This window comes from Eleutherodactylus coqui, chromosome 1, assembly GCF_035609145.1.
Source record: "Eleutherodactylus coqui strain aEleCoq1 chromosome 1, aEleCoq1.hap1, whole genome shotgun sequence".
Taxonomy (NCBI): Eukaryota; Metazoa; Chordata; class Amphibia; order Anura; family Eleutherodactylidae; genus Eleutherodactylus; species Eleutherodactylus coqui.
Window position 1 is genome coordinate 428,118,856 of NC_089837.1, and position 22,783 is coordinate 428,141,638.

General features: G+C 44.9%; 1 protein-coding gene across 1 annotated transcript in view; it reads left to right on the forward strand.

Annotated features, from left to right (window-relative positions):
• Positions 1-19,544: 19,544 nt before the first annotated feature.
• The window catches only part of CNMD (chondromodulin), a 74,635-nt gene continuing 71,396 nt past the window's right edge, over positions 19,545-22,783 (forward strand). Inside the window, exons 1-2 of the mRNA XM_066581453.1 lie at positions 19,545-19,698; positions 22,411-22,551. Of these exons, the coding sequence (XP_066437550.1) occupies positions 19,627-19,698; positions 22,411-22,551 (213 nt within the window). The 5' untranslated portion in view covers positions 19,545-19,626. The remainder of the gene's footprint in view (positions 19,699-22,410; positions 22,552-22,783) is intronic.

Sequence of the window (22,783 nt, forward strand, 5' to 3'; positions counted from 1 at the left end):
CCCTAGAGGTAGGAGCGCATATTTGTCATTGTTTTCAATTGAAGCTTTCAGTTTTGTGATATTTATTTGCAAATGAACTAAGTTATTGTGACATGGCCGGCCAACTTACAGACCTATACTGAAATAGCAACACTCCCCGGGGCATCGGCTTTCATAGTCTCCCTTCTAAAACATGTTGTATTTGCCATTTGTTACAACTTCAAAAATGGACATATCCTTGGAAAAAATATACAGTGTAAAGGTGGAAGAGTTTTGACAGAATATGGCCAGCAATATAACAATCAAAGTGGGGAAGAAATGATAGAGAGGATAGATAGATAGATAGATAGATAGATAGATAGATAGATAGATAGATAGATAGATAGATAGATAGATAGATAGATAGATAGATAGATAGATATGAGATTAAAGCCTCATTTACATGGGACATTTATCGCTCAAAATTCGTTGCGTGTAAATGCTACCATTGTTAGCTTTTCGGCCGAACAATGATTTTATGTTGAGTTTAAAATCCATCCTTCAGCCAAGCAGCTGATAGTAGGGACCGCACGCTGTGATTGGGAGTGCTGATAACATTGTTTTGTCCTGCAGCAGAACAAAAGGACTGCATGCAGATAACAGACCACCTGCTGCTATCTGCATACAGCTCAGGGAGCCTCATTTACATGCAAATGAAGCTAATAAGCTACTAATGGGCATTACTGCCCATTAGTAGCTTATGCAAAATGATCGCTCAAACTGTCCTTCTCCCTATCTTTTGAACGAATTTTGAGTGATCATCTTTGCCTGTAAATGGGGCTTAACACTGCTATCTGGCGTGTTGCATGTGTCAGGCGACCTTGCCCTGATATAGTCAAGCCTATTGCAAAGGGCTGTAAAATGTTGCCTTACTATCCTTTCAACCCAAATCACGAAGGTTAACTTCACACGGGCGAGCGCAATATGGGTCCATGAATCCCACCATCATATTGCACTCCCCACTATGAATTCCCCAGGGATGCAAGGTGTTTTCATGGCAAAACAGTCTGGCATTACTTTGGGGCAGCATGGATTCTCCGGCGCAGCTGTCACACCGCAGCAGGGGATTGCAGAGTTTGTCCAATTGTTTTCAATGGGGACGGCGCTGCTGCTGTCCATCAGATTGAAAACAATCGACGCTGTGATGTGAGGGCATGCAGGGAGATATAACATGCCGCGATTTGTTTCCCGCACAGCATCGCGGTGCCATGCAGGAAAGCATCGCTTATGTGCATGATCTCATTCAAAAAAATGGGGTTCATATCTGTGTATCTCGCAATGCACAAATCTCGTGCGATTTTCTCACCCGTGTGAAGCTGGCCTAATAGGTTGAACTGAATTTACAAGACGTACAACTGACAAATGTCAATCAGTTTCACTCGTTTGAATGATTTTCTTAAGGGCTCATGTCCACGGGCAAAATGAGATTTAAAATCCGCAGCGGATCTCCCGCGCGCGGATCCGCACCCCATAGGGATGCATTGACCACCCGCGGGTAGATAAATACCCGCGGATCGTCAATAAAAGTGATTTAAAAAAAAATGGAGCATGAAAAAATCTGGACCATGCTCCATTTTCATGCGGGTCTCCCGCGGGGACGGCTCCCGCGGGCTTCTATTGAAGCCTATGGAAGCCGTCCGAATCCGCGGGAGACCTAAAATAGGAATTTAAAGCATTTACTCACCCGCAGCGGGCCGCGAAGCTCTGCTCTTCCTCACGGCCGCATCTCCCTTGCTTCAGCTCGGCGGATGTGCCCGGCGCATGCGCGCGGCACATCGACGACGTGCCGGCGACGTGCCGCCGGCGTCAGGAATTCATCCGCCGGCCGAAAATGAAGATCCGGCCGTGAGGAAGAGCAGAGCTTCGCCGCCCGCTACGGATAGGTAAATGCTTTTAAATTGCTATTTTCAGCGCTCATGTCCGCGGGGCAGGAGGGACCCGCTGCAGATTCTACATGTAGAATCTGCAGCGGATCTGATTTTCCCCGTGGACATGAGGCCTAAGGATAATCGTTATTCTGTAAACACAGAATAACCTTTCTATCTATGGGCAGTTTAAAGGGGCTTTCCATTATGAGTATTCATGACATAATAATAATGAGCTATGCCATAAATGCTTCATTATTGAGAGGATTTCACTGCTGAAACTCCTTTGTATCTCTGAAAATAGGGGTCCATTCCCACCATTTGCAAAAGAGTGCAGGAAAGTGTGCTCCTCACTCAGGGTGGTTTTTAAATCGATAGATATCCTACCCATTAACGAACATCAACCAACAATATAGCATGGTGATCAGTGCTTGTTGAAGGGAACTGGGTGCCCAAGAAAGCAGTGTTTTATACTCACTAGGTGCCACGTTCCTGCTCTGTGTCCCCCAGAAATCTGAGTGTGCCAGCAGCAGGACTTTACAGCCAGATCTACATGCATGCTGTCCATTCATCTCTATGGGAAAGCGAGAACACAGAGTGGACTGAAAAAGAGTCATGCTGCTGGCGCACATAGACTTCAAGGGGACACATTAACAAAGCCACATTATGGGGCTCAAAGGTCATGGCAGGTTCCCTTCAAGGAGGAGACAATCATTACTGAGATTGCATTATTAGGCAGCACATCCCCCTGTTTATAAGGGGAGGTGTGCTGCTAAAGAGAGAGCATTTTTATACCCTCATAAAAAAATCTAGCTCATCAGGAGTTTAGGGCAAAAATTGGTCCTTTTGGCCTCAAACTCCTGACAAGGCTGGTATGCCCAGTGCAATGTGTCAGGGAAGCAAATTTGTTAAATAGGTAAGCAGAGCAGTGCCCACAGATTCCCTGGTTAGGCAGCAATGCACCTTGTTTTATTGAGAATATGGCAGCTGAACTGACCTTTTGGGTGAAGTTTTGCACCCCCTTGATAAAGGGTGCTGTGCTGCCACCTAGTGGAGTCTCAGTTGGTTCATTATTGTTTTGCTATGAATTTTTCCTTTTTATTTTCAATAAATATTAAAAGTCAAGTTTTAAGGTCGATGGAGCATAACGGAGATTTTCGCTGCCTAATGGCAATTTTGTTGTTAGTATTCTGTCCAACACATAAAGCTGGGTCAATTTTTCCTCAGTCATGAATATCGGACAGCATATGAAAGGCTGATTGTGTGCTGTTTGATTCAAGTTGCGCCTGAGTTTCTCAAGCGCAACTTGCATACAGCCGTCTAAATAAAGCCTTAGGTGGAAACAACTAGTAGGAGGAGGGAGACTTACTCTGTAAATTTCTTATCAGTTACATGCCTAAATGCATCACAATGCAGTTGAACCTCTAGGTCTCATGTCCACGGGCACGCATGGATTCACAGTGCAGAATCCCGCAGCCATGAGGCCAAAAATGACATTTTCTCACCTGTCCGGACACGGGGCGAGTCTCCTCTGCCACGGCCGGATTGTCTTTCCTCTGCACAGAGGATGTGTCCAGGCGCGCCGGCGGCGTGCTTTTTTTTTCTTTTTTTTTGAATCTCCTGCTTTCCCACTTATCTGCGGCATGGCCACAGTGTCATCTGCGGATGCGCCGCAGATTGGATGGTTTTCATTGACTTCAATGTAAGTTATCTGTGCGAGAAACAGAAAAATGGAGCATGCTGTGAATTTTATCACACGCTTGCAATCCGCATGCCAGGATAAAACGACATCCGCAGGTATTTAATTACCTACGGATGCCCAATGATAGTCTACGGGCATATTGAACTGTGAATCATCCATGCGGGTGACCTACGTGGATTCCACAATTTAATTTTGCCCATGAACATGAGGCCTTAGGCCCCTGTCCATGCGTGAGGCGGAATATTGCTAGCGAACTATCAGTTCTCTGTGGTGAGCCTATCTGACAGATAGGCTCACCACGGAGAATCGTGGCAAATCGCAGCATGCTGCGATTTGAGTCCCACGAGTGGAGAATTGCTATGATTCTCCGCTCATGGACAGGGGGCTACGCTTTCCATAGGGATGCTATGGAAAACGTGCACTGCGTTACTCACCGTAAGTAACGCAATGCAAGATCGGCCATGGACAGGAGCCCTAAGGCTGCCTGTCCACAGGCGTAGTGATATCCCGCTGCAGAGATCCGCCGCCCAGGAGCAGGGGAGAGCTGATGGTTCTTTGCACTGAGCCTATCTGACAGATAGGCTCACCGTGGAGAATCGCAGCAAATCGCAGCATGCTGCGATTTGCCGCCCGCAAGCGGAGAATCACTATGATTCTCCACTCATGGACAGGGGGCTGTGCTTTTCATAGCAGTGCTTTGGAAAGCGTTCACTGCGTTCCCTGCGGCCAGATTATTGCAATGAAAATTCACCCGTGGACAGACAGCCTTAGGGCTCCTGCACACTTGCAGGTTTTTTTGCGCATTTTTTTCATGTAATATCGCTGCATTTTTTTCACGCGATTGTCAATGGGACTTTGTAATGTTAAAAACGCATCACAAGTTGGTGCTTTGCAATTTTCGTGCAATATGTTTTTAACATTAGAAAGTCCCATTGACAATCGCATGAAAAAAACGCAGCGATATCACATGAAAAAAAAAACGCGCAAGAAAAACACAAGTGTGCGGGAGCCCTAACTGAGAGGGAATAATAACAAGATGAAGTTGCAGTAGTGTAAGTATCGCAAACAAAAATTCAGTCCAAAGAGACAAATTCCAGTTATGGGTTTACTGTCAACAATCTAGTTTACATTGGATTCATAAAATCCAGAAGGATCCCTGTGATGGCTAATAGCAAATGCTGAGCTATATAATATATGCAATAATTCCATTGTTTGTGTTATAGATTTGACTATAGACCATTGTCAGTGCAGTGTGCATGGAAAGACTCTACCTACAGTAGAGATCGGGAATTCTCGGGTTGCTTGCAGTGCAGGTTCACTTAAATGCTCATTTAGAAAATATAAGAGAATTACTTTCTCTCTCCAGCTACAGGAGCTTCAGCCGCACATACGAAGCTCCAGGGGATTTATTTTTCGCTGCTTTCTGTAGTTTATACGGTATTTGAAATTCAGACTAGAGACGGATAGTAAGAAAGCTATTTAAGCAATTCCCTGATATTTTCTGAATGGTGAATCAAAAGTAAACCTGCACTTCAACAGCTTACACTCACTGCTAAGAACACAGCACAGACGAGCTGCATGAAAGCTTCCCATCTAAACTGACTGGATGGAGTTCGGGATGTAAGCTCATTATGGGACACAATATCTTAGGACACTTGAATTTAGACATCACTACCACTGTGAGGCTGTTTACAAATAACCCACTCTATATATTGTGATGAGGAGAAAAAAAGGTACATAACAATAAACAAACTCGGATTATTTCTAATAACCTTTCAATTTTGTACGTTTCAGGGCCTTTTCACATTAGCATTTTGCTGTAGTTCTAGGTTTGCATCTGCACGGAGGCTATATGATCTTATTGTGTTTACTCTTCTCTTTCCTCTCAAGCATAGTAGTTTGGTCATTAGCACTGCTGCCTTTTTTGAGTTCTCTTTGGGTTTATTCTTCTTGATTTTCCTTTTCGCTGGCAATAAAAGAACAAGTGTGGTGGCTCAGTTGTTAGTGCTGCTGCCTTGCAGTGCTGGAGTCATAGGTTTTGATCTAATCAAGAGTGATGGCTGTATAGAGTTTTTCAAAGTTCATGTTGCCATTGATGAGATTTGAACCTGGGACCCCAACATTGCATGGCAACAGTGCTATCCCCAGAGGCAGCACCACTTAAATACTGAAAAAAGGGGGTCAGTGGAAAGATTACAGATCCTTTTCATTTCTGATTTCCCTTTTAATAAAATGGATCAGTTGAAAAACCACTAGTGTGAATGTAACATAGCATTTCTATGCAGCTCTTTTTCCAACAAAAAATGATGTAACTAAATGTTTTTTCACAGTATGCTCTAAGGGCTCAGTCACACGGGCGCATTGGCACCCGTACACCGGCGCCGATGCGCCCGTGTGACTGACAGTTAGAAGACGGCCGTACCTGAAGACGGCCGTCTCTCTGCAGCGCTGATGAAAGAACACATGACCGGCAATGAAGCCAATCACATGTTCTTTCCTCCGGCGCTGCAGAGAGACGTCCGTCTTCAGGTACGGCCGTCTGCTACCTGCAGTAACATGGGCGCCGATGCGCCCATGTGACTGAGCCCTTAGTGTAGCTTTTTCAGGCATTTTGTCATAAACAACTCTAGAAGAGAAAAAAGCCTGAAAACAACTACATGTTAAAAATGTGAGACAAAAAACACCAAAAGTACACTTGTAAAAAAACTCATGAATTACTTGGTGTTTTTACAAGCTTCAAAAAATGCCACAAAAGAAGAAAGCCTTAGGGTGGTGTCACTCAGTTTTCTTTGCTAAAATGCTACACTTTTGGTGTTTTGGCCACAAGTGTTTTTTTGTCCATTTTGCAGCAAAGAATGCCACACTCAGATGTTAACTGCAAGTCAGTAGGATATTATGAATTGCACTACAAACACTATTTTTCTCACTTTTGGTGCATTTCTTGGTTCCGTGGTGTTTTTTTTCCCAAAATCTCAGCATGTTGTGGGTATGGTGTTCTTTCCTTATGCCCATGACAGCAGCAGTGAGAGACCGCCTCCCAATGCAGACAGGAAACAGAAACCTCCCAGATCTCTTTAAAGGCAGATACACCCTTTACCTGCTCAGTTCTTGTCCATAAGATAGGAGGAGGTAGCTGCTGCTTGGCTGTCTCTACTCCTTCAAGAATTTTTCCACAATCTAAAAGGTGGTGGACTGCAGGGCCTCACTCCCAAACCTATAGCCGTAAGGCTATAGGCATAGATTTGATAGCTTTGCCTTTAGCCTTACAACTCTGTCTGTAGCCTGATAGCCTTTATGGCTTTGCTACAACCTTATGGCTCTACCTGTAGCCTGAAAGGCTTTATGGCTTTGCCCATAGCTTTACTGCTCTGCTATAGCCTGATAACCTTTATAGCTTTGCCTATAGCCTTACAGTTCTACCTGTAGCCTGATAGCCTTTGTCGCTTTGCCTACAATGTTATGGCTCTTCTTGTAGCCTGATAGCCTTTATGTATTTGCCTATAGCCTTTTTATGGCTCTGTCTATAGCCCGATAGTCTTTATGGCTTTGCCAATAGCCTTACAGCTCTACCTGTAGCCTGATAGCCTTTATGTCTTTGCCTAAAGCCTTTTATAGCTCTGTCTGTAACCTGATAGCCTTTATAACTTTGCTTATAGCCTTTTATGGCTCTGCCTGTAGCCTGATAGCCTTTATGGTTTTGCCTATAGCCTTACGGCTCTGCCTCTGGCCGAATAGTGTTTATGGCTTTGCCTGTAGCCTGATAGTCTGTGTGGTATTGTCTATAGCCTTACGACCCTGCTTGTAGCCTGATAGCCTTTTTTGCTTTTCCTATAGCCTTATGGCTCTACCTGTAGCCTGATAGCCTTTTTTTCTTTGCCTATAGCCTTTTTATGGCATTGCCTATAGCTTAATAGCTTTTATGGCTTTGTCAATAGCCTTACTATGGCTTGAGCCTATAGCATTAGAGCTTTTATGGCTTTAACCTAGAACCTTATGGCTCTGCCCACAAACTAATAGCTTTCATGGCTTTGATTATAGCCTTTATAGCTTTACTTATACCGTAGCATGATAGTGTTTAGACTAACTAAAAACCTACGGCTCTGCTGATAGTCTAAAAGGCCTTTTGCGTTATAGTCAGTTATAGCCTTGCCTACAGCCTTTGCCTTATGTCCTAAATATCTTTTATGACTTTATCTGTAGCCTTTGTGGTTTTGGCCCGGTGGCCTAGTGGCCTTTGTCGGCTGGGCTTTTAACTTTCATGGTTTACCTATGGTCTATAGCCTTTGGACTTTGCCTATACCCTTTTTATATTTTAATTAGAGCCTCTGTACCAGACCTAGGTACTACCATAATAGTGACTTTGCTTGGCCTCACCTATGTATGTTAGCCTGTAGGCGTGTGGCTGCTGAGCTTTACCTATGGTTCTGTGATCTGCTTTTGTCTTATAGCTTCTAGGCTCTGCCTATGACCTGTTTACTCATATCCTCTGTGCTGGACTGCTGGCCGGTGACCTCTGATTTTGATAGGTGATCTTCAGTGGAAAGACAATAGACAGTTTTCCATACCACACATTCTTTGGTAATGTATCTATGGTAACAAATACCTTTGGAAATCTGAGGTAGGACTGTTGTGATGATTGCATAAGAACAAAATGACAAATAGATGGAGGTTGCAATTTACCTTCGATAGATTCTTTATATAAAATTTCCTATCTTCCTGAAGTTGCATCCTTATACAGAGTAGTTATAGGATGCTTTTATACTTCGGAACACTTATTTTTGATAAGCTATCTTTACGGATCATCCTAACTTTAAAATCAAGAATTCAAGCTAGAATTTTGGTTTACATTCATCCTAAGTACAATATATTGGTGTGATATTGTGTAAATAGCGTGTTCCTTTTTGGGAATCACACTTCCTAAGAACAATATCAAACCGTGTTCCATAATCTAGTTAGCTCTAATAGAGAAACCAGTACAATAGGAGCGAGTTGGATCCTGGGGTCTAAAAAGCTATTATGTATTCTGTAATTTGGAACATCTATTTGGTTGGCCGTTTTCATCATCAAAAGAGAATGACAATACTTCAAGGCTACAAGACAGATTCGGAGTTTTAATGGTACTTAATTGGTGGATTCTCCCATCCAATGAGTTATCGGCCATCAGCAGAATATTATTTCAGGTTATCAACCCTCTCTAGTTATTAATCTAGTTTAATCTTACGCAAAAGCTGTCATTTGCGTAAGGGAAGCACAATATCACTTACCGGTAATCAGTTTTCCACCTACTGCAGTATTTGAGTTAAAAATAAATGAATACATTTTTATTAAAGTTTATGTATAAATGTAAATAAAAAGGAATATATCTCAATCAGTCCATGGATCTTGCAACAGAACTGAGGAGGTGAAGGCTGTGCCTGCCTTTAAAGAGATCTGAAAGCTTCCTGTTTTCTGCCCAGACAGGAGGTGGTCTCTCACTGGTACTGTCATGGGCTTTTGGAAAAACCGATTACCAGTAAGTAGTCTTGTATTTTTTGGTGTTTTCCCTTGAGGTAAGTAAACACCAAGCAACAAAACTATGTATAACTAAAAATATCACGTGAAAATTGCCTGTAAAACTGCAGGTATCATCAAAAAGTCATTTGAGATTTTTTGGGGAAGCATTGTTTTTTTAAGAAAAAGTCTCAGAAAAAAATGTCTTAAAAAAGCCTTTGAAAAGTTTTACATAAGCATATTGTGCACATTTTTGTGGATGTACTGACTCAAACTCTATGATGTTCTGAGTTTGGGCCGTGCTGTCAGGCCATGACCCTCACCTGTATTACAAGTGTATAAATATGCCTGTGTGAAAATGGCCTTAAAGGGAACTAGTCACATTGGAAATACAGTCAGATGTAGAGCCAGCATGCTATAGAGCAGAAAGAGCTGAGAAGATTGTATATCGTTTTGTATGAAAAGATTCTGCACAACATGTATTTTTTTTCTCTTAAAGTACTAAGCAAAAGTTTTAGGCAGGTATGGAAAAAATGCTGCAAAGTGAGAATGCTTTAAAAAATATTTTTGTTCTCGATTAACATAATGCAAAGTGAATGAACAAAAAAGGAGTGTAAATCAAATCAATATTTGGTATGGCCACCTTTTGCCTTTAAAACAGCATCAATTCTTCTAGATACACTTGCACAAAGTCAGGAATTTTGGAGGATCATAGTCAGGTGTATGATTAACCAATTATAATAAACAGGTGACAATGATCATCATTTTCATATGTAGGTTGACAAATAGTCATTACCTGAAAAGAAACAGCTGTGTAGGAGAATTAAAACTGGATGAGGAACAGCCAAACTCTACTACAAAGGTGAGGTTGTGGAAGACAGTTTCATGTCCCAGGTTGTATAACATGGGAAGAATGAGCACAGCAACAAGACACAAGGTACGGTAGTTATACTGTACCACCAAGGTTTCTCCCAGACAAGGATTTCAAAGCAGACTGTGGTTTCAAGATGTGCTGTACAAGCTCTTTTGAAGAAGCACAAAGTAAAAGGCAACGTTGAGGACTGTAGACGCAGTGGTCGGCCAAGACACATCATGCTTACTTCCCTTCTGAGGGCTTAAAGGGGTTGTCCCGCGGCAGCAAGTGGGTCTATACACTTCTGTATGGCCATATTAATGCACTTTGTAATGTACATTGTGCATTAATTATGAGCCATACAGAAGTTATAAAAAGTTTTATACTTACCTGCTCCGTTGCTGGCGTCCTCGTCTCCATGGTGCCGACTAATTTTCGGCCTCCGATGGCCAAATTAGCCGCGCTTGCACAGTCCGGGTCTTCTCCTGTCTTCAATGGGGCCGCTCGTGCAGAATGCCGGCTCCGCGTAGCTCCGCCCCGTCACGTGCCGATTCAAGCCAATCAGGAGGCTGGAATCGGCAATGGACCGCACAGAAGAGCTGCGGTCCACGGAGGAAGAGGATCCCAGCGGCCATCTTCACCGGTAAGTATAGAAGTCACCGGAGCGCTGGGATTAAGGTAAGCGCTGAGCGTTTTTTTTTTACGTCCCTGCATCGGGGTTGTCTCGCGCCGAACAGGGGGGGGGGGGGTTGAAAAAAAAAAAAACGTTTCGGCGCAGGACAACCCATTTAAACAGAAGGATGTGTTTTTTAGTCCCATTATGCAGTTTTAGTCCCTTTTTATAGTGGTCACTATTGGGCTTTTAAAACTGCAGATACATCTTTTTACCGTGGTAGCTTGGCTGACTACTGACAGCAAGGCTCCTGCTAAAACAGCCAGGAATGGAGAAACTTCAGATACACAATGAAAAAGCTTCTACTATCCAAGTAATGGAGCAATCACATCTTGAAGTCCCCTTGAGGTACTAAAAATAGTGTCAAAAAAGTTTAATTAAAAAATAAAATCAGTTTAAAAAAAATGCATTTTTCTGAACAAAAATCCTTTTTAAAAGGATAAAATACCAAAAGTTTTAAAAGAAAAAAAGCAGAACATATTGGGTATTACCACTTTTGTAATGACCCAAACAATGAAAATATTTTGTTATTTATCTCACTTGGTGAACACCATGAAAATAATTTTAGAAAGTAAGGCTTGAATTGCTATTCTTCACATGTACCTCAAACTGCTACCCTTAAAAACCGCGACTCTTTCTGCAAAGAAACAAGCCCTTACATAGCTCCGCTGCTGGAAAAATAAAAATGCTACTGGTCTCAGAATGTAGTGATGCGGAATCAATTGTTTGTTTTTTTAAACATGTTTTTATTGTGCTAAAGTAGTAAAAAAATAATTTAAAAAACTCTATAAAAAGGCCGCCTGCACACAAGCGGAAATCCCGCCGCGGGATTTCCCGCGGGATTTCCGCCGCTGAAAGTTTGCATAGGAGTGCATTAAAATACGCACTCCTATGCAGACGGCCGCGGTTTGGCCGCGCGAAATCTCGAGTGTCAAACAAACCGCGGCATGTTCTAATTTTCTGCGGGGCACGCACTCACCCGGCCGCCGACTCCGGTCTGCGCATGCGCCGGCTGCGCGGCAGCCGTCACATGAAAGAGCCAGGGCCGCCAGGCGCGGGTGAGTACGCGCTCGTCCCTGCAGGCGCTCGGGTCGGATCGCGCGGCGAGAATTCTCGCTACCGGATCCGACCTGCTCGTCTGCAGGCGGCCAAACTTTGTAAAATTCTGCTAATCCAGATAAGAAACTTATTATGCTATTTTTACCGAATGGTGAACACCATGAAAGCAAAGCCCAATAACAATGGTGGAATTTTCCTTCTGCTCCCAAAAAATGTAGTAAGCACATGTGAATGAACCCATTTGAAATTAATGAGTTGTATTTTCTGCATATTGTGCATAATTTTTTGTGTGCAAATACACTCTTGTGAATCTGTCCTTATGCCTGCATCACGCGAATTGATTTCAATAGGTTCATTCACGTAAGTGTATTTTTCGCATGCATTTGGTTTGCACTCAAAAATACACAGTATGATCTTTTTTTCCTGTGCATTTACGCAGTGAAAAAGTACATATTGAACTAATTACACTAATTGCTCATTTCAATGCATGGAAGCATGGTTGCATGTTTTTCTTAGGGTGCATTCAGACGACCATATATCGGAAGGGTTTTCATGCCCAGCCGATATACCGCGTCTCTCTCTGCAGGGGAAAGAGGCTGGAAGAGCCGAAAGCAGTGCTCTGAGCTCCCGCCCCCTTTCTGCCTCCTCTCCACCCCCCTGCACTATTTTCAATGAGGAGAGGCGGGATGGGGCGGAGCTAATTCCCGGAACCTAGCCCCGCCCCCGTTCCACCACCTCTCATTGCAAATAGTGCAGAGGGGTGGAGAGGTGGTGGAGAAGAGGCAGAGAGAGGGTGGGAGCTCAGAGCACTGCTCCTGGCTCTTCCAGCCTCCTCCCCTGCAGAGAGAGACGCCGTATATTGGCTGGGCGTGAAAACCCAGGCGATATACGGTCGTCTGAATGCGCCCTTAGTGCGCAAAAAATGCAGTAAAACATGCAGATGTGCACACAAATTTGCTTATGTCCATGTGACATCGGCCTTATAATAGTAATCCTGGGCTGACAGTTTGTTGCTTCTGTCTGTTTCCAGAAGGACCGCTCTAAGTGACTTTAGAGGGGTCTGTCTCTTGTAGACAGATAAGCCCAAAGGGAGATATACAGGGGTGGACAAAAATATGAAAACACCGTACAAAATGGATGGGGTTTTAATCATTAGCACTGAGCTGCCCTTTTGACCTATGTGTGGCTGAGAGTTTTCCCACCAAATTTTCATTTACTTCTCCTCTTGCCCTGCTCTAGATGATTTTGGGAGCCAGCTAGTAATAGCTGCTGAGTGGCTCAAACCCCTGACCAATGGAACCTTGCTGCTCGGGCAAATGTTCACCTCTGCCCGGCAGCATCTGTGTCCTATTACCGCCACTTAAAATCGGTCTCTGTCTTATTGAAATATGATTTATAATCCCATGTAACTTAAAGGAGATGTCTCGAGGAAGCAGTGAATTTTTTTTTTGCCCAGTCCCCCTAATTAAGCAAACATTACTAATTACCCCTGTAAATGACTTTTCTAGCTGGTTTCTACTTACAGTTCCAGCGTTTCAGCAACTTAGAAAAATTTTCCCAAGATGGCCGCCGGCTCTTTTCCCTTCGCTCGCTGCAGCCCGACGTGCGCGCTCCCGAGACGCTACCAGCTGTGTCTCCATGGCAACCAGACGCCCCGCAGCCGCCGACCGGACCCCTGGAGTGAACACGGCCGACCAGTCACCCACCGCCAGGCAGAAGGTAACCGGCGCAGCGCCCCCCCCCATCACAGCGGCAGCCCCCCCGACCCAGCGACAGCCCCCCCCCGGCCTAGCGACAGCCCCCCCCCCGGCCAAGCGACAGTTCCCCCGGCCTAGTGACAGACCCCCCGGCCTAGCGACAGCCCCCCCGGCCCAGCGCTAGTTCCCCCGGCCTAGCGACAGCCCCCCCCGGCCCAGCGCTAGTTCCCCCAATCTAGCGACAGCCCCCCCGGCCTAGCGACAGCCCCCCCCCGGCCTAGCGACAGTTCCCCCGGCCTAGCGACAGCCCCCCCCCGGCCTAGCGACAGCCCCCCCCCGGCCCAGCGCTAGTTCCCCCGGCCTAGCGACAGCCCCCCCATCGCAGCGACAGCCCCCCCATCGCAGCGGCAGCCCCCCCCCGGCGCAGCGACAGCCCCCCCGGCACAGCGACAGCCCCCCCATCGCAGCGACAGCCCCCCCGGCACAGCGACAGCCCCACCCCGGCGCAGCGGCAGTCCCCCCGGCCCATCACTTACCAGGACGGCAGGACAGCTGGGCGGCTTCTCCGGACAGCTGGGCGGCTCTGCACCTTCCTCTAACAGAGGATGGTACAGAATGGCCGCTCCAGCGCGCTCCCGAGCAGTGATAGCTCGTCTGCGCATGCGCAGAAGAGCTGTAGCGGGGAGCACACTGAAGCGGCTCGTGCTGAAAGGAGAAGACCGGACTGCACAAGCGCGTCTAAAAAAGCAAGCTGCCAGCGAATTTAGACGGAACCATGGAGACGAGGACGCTAGCAAAAGAGCAGGTAAGTGAATAACTTCTGTATGGCTCATATTTAATGCACGATGTATATTACAAAGTGCATTAATATGGCCATACAGAAGTGTATAACCCCACTTGATTTCGCGAGACAACCCCTTTAAGGCATGTATTTTGTACGCTGTTTTCATATTTTTATCCACCCCATGAGATAACACAACCGTGTGGAATCCTGAGCTGTCTACTCCAACTATCTGTACAGTAACATCTCTGAAGTTGCTACAGTCTGTGATGCCTTCAGTTCAGCAAAGGGCAACTTTTCTACCTATAAATAACTGATCAGGTTAGAAACTTTTGCCTTCTTTTTAAAACTTCTCTTGGCTAAAATATAAAGGACAAGAATACTTAAATGTAGTTGTTTATTCCAGAGGTCCTGTCACATATTGCTAATGACACAGGGATGAACAGAAACCACAAAAGAAGGCCACCGTGCTAAAACTATTAATGTAATGGCACGTGGGTCTACTCCTGACCACGCCTAGTGATATCACAGCAGCTTTCCTGACTGAAACCCATCTATGATGTCACAGCGGCTCACTTGACGGAAAGAGAGTTGTGATGTTACAGGTAGTTACCTGACTAAGGCCTCCTTCACACAAAATCCGCTGCGTTGCCAGCAGCTATTAGGCAGCTATTAGGGCTCAGGCTCCGCGGAGGAATTCCGCACCGTGAAATCTCCCGTCCTCACCCGCAGCATGCTCCATTTGCCGCGGGTGTACGCGCGGACGGCTTCCATTGCAGTCAATGGAAGCCGTCCGTTCACGCTATCTTCCGTTGTAGCACAGTGGAAGATAGCGTGAAAACGCTTCCCCGCCTACCGCCGCTGCGTTATATGACGCCGCCAGCGCGTCACATGACACGGCCGGTCGCGTCATGTGACGCGGTGGGCGTGTCATGTGACGTGGCCGGCGTGTCACATGACGCGGCGGCGGTGGGCGGGGAAGCGTCATGCGGGAGCGAGGACGCCGGTTCCGCAGGTAAGTATGGGGTCTCTGAGGGGCGCCGTGACGGGCTCCGGCACGGGAATTCCGCGGCGGAGCCTGTCACGGCCGTGTGCAGCCGGCCTAAAACACTCTTAGAAAATCACAGTTGTTTACTTGTTTAAAACTAGTTATGATGTCACAATAGTGTATGCTGTTTTAACCCCATAGTGACTAGCCCATATTGTGCCCTAACCCCTTCCCGCCACAGGACATAAATGTACGTCCTGGCAGAGGGGTACTTAACACAGCAGGATGTACATTTACGTTCTGGAGATAGCGCAAGATTATAAGAGATCCCGCACTATCCAGTAGCGGGAGCCAGCTGTCACCGATAGCCAGTCTGCATTGCAAAGAAGAATGTGCACTATCACCCATTGTTCTCAATGGGGCCGGCGGCAGCACCGTCGGCCCCAATGAAAACATAGGGAGTACATTGCGTTCCCCTGACACAGCTGTGACAGCTATGGCAGGGGATTACTTCATCCCCGCGGGGACCACGGGGATGAAGGAATGCCCTGTCACAGCTGTCACAGCTGTGGCAGAGGTCCAGAATGCTATCCCATTGCATTCAATAAGGCCGATGCTGCTGCAGCCCCATTGAAAGCAATAGAATAAAGGCCACCACCGCGGTGATTTTCAGGGAATGGCGTGAAATATAAGTCCTTTCCTGAAAACCATGCCTAGCTGTAAAAAAAAGTTTTAAAAAAAATTAACTCACCTAGAAGAGCCGCCTGGCTCTTCTCTCTGGCCCCGGCAGAGGTCTTCTGGTGGCCAGGGATTGAAAAATCCCTGCCTCCAGAAAGTGCTGCTTCTGATTGGCTGAGCACTGTGGCCAATCAGAGGCAGTGCCCAGCCGTCATTGAATGACAGCTGAGCGCTACCTGTGATTGGTAACAGCGCTTAGCCAATAACTCACTGACATAGCCGTATGTTTTTTTTAGGGACAAATTGTACTTTTCAATGGCTCCACTCTAGTGCCACGTGATAACTTTCTTATCTGAAGCAGCAAGATTACTGCGATACTAAGTTCATATAGATTTTTGTTAATTTTTTCCTACGTTAGCATAATAAAAACATTTTTTTAAAAGAAAAACAACTAAGTCTGCATTGCCGTATTCTGAGACCCATTAAAAAATGAATGTGCATGTTTAAAGCTCATTTGTGAGGTCAGTAAAAAGGCGGATTGCCTGTCACTTAGGGGTTTAACACACATGAGATGTCATAGCATCTTACCTAAATAAAACCACTCATGATTTCACTACCTACCTATTGCCCAACTACTTACTAAAACCCACTTGTTGAGTCACAGCCGTCACAGCCGCTCACCATGACACAACAGTTTACTTGACTAAATCACTCTTAATATATGACAGTTGCCTACTAGAGATGAGCGAGCCTACTCGGCCACGCCCCTTTTTCCGTACTCGGGTGAAAAGATTCGGGGGACGCCGTGGGTGAGTGGGGGGTTGCAGCAGGGAGTGGGGGGGAGAGGGAGAGAGAGAGGGCTCCCCCCTGTTCCCCGCTGCTACCCCCCGCTCCACCACGCTGCCCCCCGAATCTTTTCACCCGAGTACAGAAGTACTCGAAAATCGCGGTGCTCAATCGAGTAATTACTCGAAACGAGTATACTCGCTCATCTCTATTGCCTACCTGTCACAGTGGTTTACCTGACTTCAGCCACTAATGCTGTCACAAAAGCTGACAACCGCTCATTCGGCCACAAAGGCTTACCTCGGAGAAACACAGTTGTCATATCTCAGCAGATTCCCCGACTAAAACCCAAATGTAATTACCTGAGGCCGGACTCACATGAGCGTACTTTCATTGTGTATTATGTGCACATAGTACACGTTGAATGGAGTCAATTAAAGTACATTGATTTTCATTGATCTATATTCATATCTAAATTATGGGCATAAAAAAATAATGCAGTTTTTTCTATTTTACCATATTTTACACGCATACAGCCGTATTGTTTTCTATGGGTGTGTTCTGAACACAGTGTATACACAATTATATTGCGTATGTATGGCGTTTTTTTTCACATGTGTAGTGGCCCAGAAAAGTCCTACAGATGCACGATCACTAATTTTATGTATGTTTGCAATTCACCCAGGGCATAAAAGGGTTAACTCCGGGTTAATCTGCCCTGCAACCAAGGTAAATTTAATCCACCGGGCAACCAGCTATTACTCATTGGGTGGACGCAGTAGGAAACCCTAATTGGTCAGTCTGTCTGGAGAGTTTAACAATATGATTGACTATCTGATAGTTGGGTGACAGTTGAGAGGCAGGCTGTGATTGGTTAGTGCGTTGCTAATCAGCGCCAGAGCCCGCGTTGCACAACACAAAAGGAAGTGGCACTTAGTTTAGATATGGCGGTTGGAAAGAATAGTCGAGGTTTAGTCAGCTAGTCGGAAGAGATAGACAGTGGTGAGTGAAGAGCAGTGGGTTGGCGTGATACAGCGCTATCATGAGGGGCTGGCGAAGAGCTGTGGTGGTCTAAGGAGATGACATTAGACAGATCACTGAGCGCATGAGAGCTATGGAGAGGGAAGGCCCGAAGCCCCTCTTCAAGCGGTAGTCCCTGACTATTCTGTATACGCAAGGTAAAGCGTAAAAGTGCCTGATAGCTTGGAGACAGCCAGAAGTGACAGAGGCCTAGTGACGGCCCAGAAGTGACAGAGGCCTAGTGACGGCCCAGACATGACAGAGGCCAAGTGACGGCCCAGAAGTGACAGAGGCCGAGTGACGGCCCAGAAGTGACAGAGGCCGAGTGACGGCCCAGAAGTGACAGAGGCCGAGTGACGGCCCAGAAGTGACAGAGGCCGAGTGACGGCCCAGAAGTGACAGAGGCCGAGTGAAGGCCCAGAAGTAACAGAGGCCCAGTAAATGCCCAGAAGTGACCAAGGCCTAGTGAAGTGTACCTGAATCACGGAGACAGCGCAGCAGCCAGGATTTGCCTAATACTGGTAACAGAAAGTTCGTGTTGTAGATTGACAAAGGTCAGAAGGCTACGGTATACAGATGGGGATATGGCTACCTCATCTCTCCCAAATATTTTTGGCCAACTTCCATGCAAATGATTTGATCTGCCAATCTAATGTCTGGAGAAATGCTGCCTGGCATCACCCTATACTGAGACATATGCTATTTTACTTGCTCTGATGAAATTACCCTAAAGTAGGTTTATTTTAATATTTTCATAACCACTGACCTCTGTGTGTTATTGACTCTTCTCACCTAACTATTGTGCTATATGGCACTGGCTTCATGACTAATCACATTATCTACAATGCCATAAAATATGTTGGCCTCCACTGCAGACATTACTACTAGAGATGAAGCGAGTATACTCGCTAAAGGCAATTGCTCGAGCGAGCATTGCCTTTAGCGAGTATCTCCCCGCTCGAGACAGAAGGTTCGGGTGCCGGCGCGGGGGAGCGGTGAGTAGCGTCAGTCAGCTGGGGGGGGGGAGAGAGGGAGAGAGAGATCTCCCCTCCGTTCTGCCCCGCTCTCCCCCACAGCTCCCTGCCCGCTGCCGGCAAAAAAATTGTGTCATGTCCTATTTTGGTGCATATTACGTGCACCTACACACCAGAATAGGGTATGGGGATAGGCTTCCTGTTGCACCGCTTGGTTTGACTTTGGTTTCCTTTTTTTACACCATAAAAAAATACAAGACCTTTCAACAGGATGAAGAAATATAGTTGTGAAGCTCACCGTACTGCTTTTTTTAAATTAAAAGACCTCATGCATATGGAAGGGTGTGTGCACAGAGATTGCATGGCAGGACATGGAGTCCCATGATTACATACTATATAAGCACAGGCGGCAGTCTATAAGTTGCGTTATGTACAATACGTCTAGGATGCATACTGTGCCTCCAAAACAGTATTTGATGGAATGTGCTATGATATTTTAAAAATTGCAGAATTTGCTATTGGCCACATAGGTGCTTCATCACAGCTCCATACAAATCAGAGCTTGTCATTCTAGCCTCTCTTTTGGGTAATCAATTTCTGATGCTTCTAACTTGTCTAGAAATTGCTGCTTATTCCGTCCCAGAAGCTGCCGCAAACACTGTAAGCTATGTTTGCTAAAGGGCAGAAGCCGGGGAATGAATGGTGCTGCTGTCTAGACTGCAGAAAAAAATTGGCTCTGTATATACTTGACAAGATTTGACCCTCAGAAAAATGTGGGAGGAAACTTTGTGGGGGTCTAAAGTGAAGAATAGAGCATGTATGTGTCTGCTCTGCAATCCAGAGGTGAGGGAAGACCACAAAGGGAGGGAGGGTGGTGCTGGAGAAGGAATGCACAAGGGAGGAGGAGATGCTTTTGGCTAGTGGTAGGTGGGCAGGTGCTCCTTGCACTTTTGACTGACATGTAAAAGTCACATGATTTTCTCCTGTCCTGCACAAGTTATACAGCTAGCTTGGGGGCTCAGATTGGGATCAGCAGTACACAATGGCAGAGACTTCGGAGAAAGTTCCTATAGCCCTAGCAGGACCTGAGGATGTGGAGCAGTGCCTTCCTCCAGTGAGTAGTACCATATTCAGCACCTTTCCAAACTTTTTTCAGCAAATTTCCTTCTTGTTCATAAAGCTCGTCTAAAACTGTCACATCAGGGGAAGAGGGCTAATAAATTAATATTAAGTCCCCAATGAAAATCATATTTACTTCCCTTGAAGATGTATTCTAGTTTATACAGAGGACAGCAGTGTGCATGTTACAGTTTAGGGGTTCAGGATTTGTTTTACAGGTGATATATCTTTCTAAATGGAAGTCCTGTTTCTGCATCAGCCTACCTGGCACTGTATGTCATTTTGATCTTAAGATTCCAATCCATGGAATCATCTGATAGTGTCTTGTGCATATTTAACTCATATTCTTTATTCAAGGGCCTCTGCTGTCGCTTTTGTCAGGTTTCTAATGGTTTTAGATATCCTATTTGGGTCCAGCTGCTGTGGAACTAGAGGTTACAGCACACACTGTTATCCTCTTACTAAAGCCAATAAAAGTTTCAGACTCCCCCCTTCCTCCTTCAGCACTACGGTGTTAAGATGCCGAACACATAGAGGTCTCAAATGTACGTAAAATATGTGAGCATCTGCACAGAAATTACTATGAGGAAAATGAAATACTGGCTCAGTTATTTGGGATTTGGATTGTGTGGGGAAAAGATGTAAACTTGGAAAGGTTAGAGCAATTAATTTCCCTGTAAATTCACATTTCCCATATGCCTGGCATAAAGACCCGTTTGCATGGAGAAGGTAGAATTTTGCTAGGTGTTTTCTACAGGATTGGGGTTTGATTTTTGTTTACCTCCAGAGAAAGGTTAATGAGATCCCTTCCTGGCCCACCTGCATATGCAGAGATTAGTATTAGTATCTTCCTCCTATTAATATACACTTGTAGTTGTGGATATTTATTTTGTATTATTGTCGTCATTATAACTAGAAATGTGACCAGAATTGATAGAAATATTTGGAGTTGTATCACAATGTGGCAAACTTTCAGTAATAAGTGCAACATTACAGGATTATTATGTCCAAATAAGTGGAAATCCATAACTTTATGTAGGAACATGACCCATACAGAGCTGGTAAATTATAAAAACACAAACAGGACAGGCATGGAGCATTCAAACTGAGTGAATCATCATACCACTACCCTATAAAAAAAAGTGCAAAAAAGTTTTTTAAAAGTGCAAAACTAGTAAATGAGCCACTTCTATGGGAAGCACATTGTGATACTGTGTACTGCACCCACAAGCAAACTCAATGCAGGATTGAATGTGTTTCCACATGCTGGAAAAGTACTAGCAATAGCTTCTGATTCTGTACAAATCTTTATGCAAAGGAGGAATGTGCTAAAAATGATGAAGATGCAGAAACCAGTGATTTAATAGTATCCGGAGGACTGCACAATAAATGTTCCATTAAATTACCCCTAATTCAGTATATAATAGACTGGTCACCCTCCTGCAATTTTAATTATAACCTAATGACCTTACATAGAAAGGAAGTCCTCTCCTAAATCATCCTCTACAGGGCTTCATGACATGTCAGAAGCTGCTAGCAGTGAGGCCCATGAGCTCTGCTCAAATTATTGGACACATATAGAGATTTCACAATTATCACAAAGTCTCACAATTCTTCCTCCATGGTGGCTCAGTGGTTAGCACTGTTGTCCTGCAGACCTGTGGTCCTGGGTTTGAATCTGATTTACGGACCTTTCATAAGTGGGGGATATTTATGCAAGATGCCGCTTGTATACCTGCCAAATTTTTTGTGTCTTACAGAAAAATTCTGCATATGGGTAAAATTCTCCCTAAGGGTAACATCTGCATGCAGTTTGCATGTTCTCCCTGTGTCTATGTGGGTTCCCTGCATTCTAAAATATGGTGATAGGTAAAATTGGTCCATATATGTATGAAATATGGAATTAACCCTTTCCAATCCAATTTGTATCCTGGTTTTCCGAGGGGGCTTACTCTTTTTCTGCCATTATACAACGCCGGTATATGCTAGCTAAAGCCAGTACTGCATGAGGTGACAGGTTGGATAGGCAATATACAGTAAGAGAACCCCGACAGACGTCTTCCAACATCAATGCTGTACAGCCCTTAATCATAATGTCTTTAGACGTCAGACAGTGGATTGGAAAGGGTTAAGCTTGCAAAACATGTAGAGAACAGCAACTGAAGTGAGTTACGATAATATTTGTGTACAGCGCTGTGGAATATGTTAGAACCATATAATAGTGGCACAATCTACCAGAATATGAGATTTGTGATGCTGATTATTTAGCTCACAGGGATTCCATCGACTTCATATAATTGTATCTATCTCTCTGCTATGAGATCTGTACAGAATCTTTACCTCTCAATGCTAACCAGACAATATTATAATCTACTGATATCAGAGATCTTGTAAATGGGGAGTGAAATGAAACATAAAGTATATGAAGAGTATATGGAGATGAACTTTGATTTACATTAAACTGGAAAATCCCCTTCAATTCAAATGAATAGAAGCTCAAGAAAGTTCTTGGAAGTTCTCAATTGATATAATACAGATGGTTTGAGGGTTGTATTAGAAATCTTTTATATATACACTTTGGTTGAGCCACAAATGCCTGTTTGTAGGAGAACCAGAGGGTCATAATTGACGGCATCTCCTTTGTGGTTCTAAAATCTAATTATTGCTGTACTGAATGGTTATTTATAGCTGTTTCATCTGCTTGTAGGCTTATACCGCAATTACAGTGAAGCCATCCAACAGCGGCCGTCTACTCCGAATCGGGGCTGTGGTGCTTATCTCTGGGGCTCTTCTGCTTCTCTTCGGAGCGATTGGCGCATTCTATTTCTGGAAAGTAAATGATAAACATGTAAGTCATATAATAAGTCGTGGTATGTTTGTATGTCACCTCAGAGTACTACATGCCAAGTGATCCTCTATCCAGTTCTGTTCCTCAACCACATGCTTACAAGGTGCCTATTTAAAAGGAGCCAAATGCCTTTCCTCCTCCTAAGCCAATGTGACAAATGCTGTCTCTGAACTCACTTAGAGAACATGTAGAACGCTGCTTACAGTGGTGACACTGTCATAATAAATGGGAA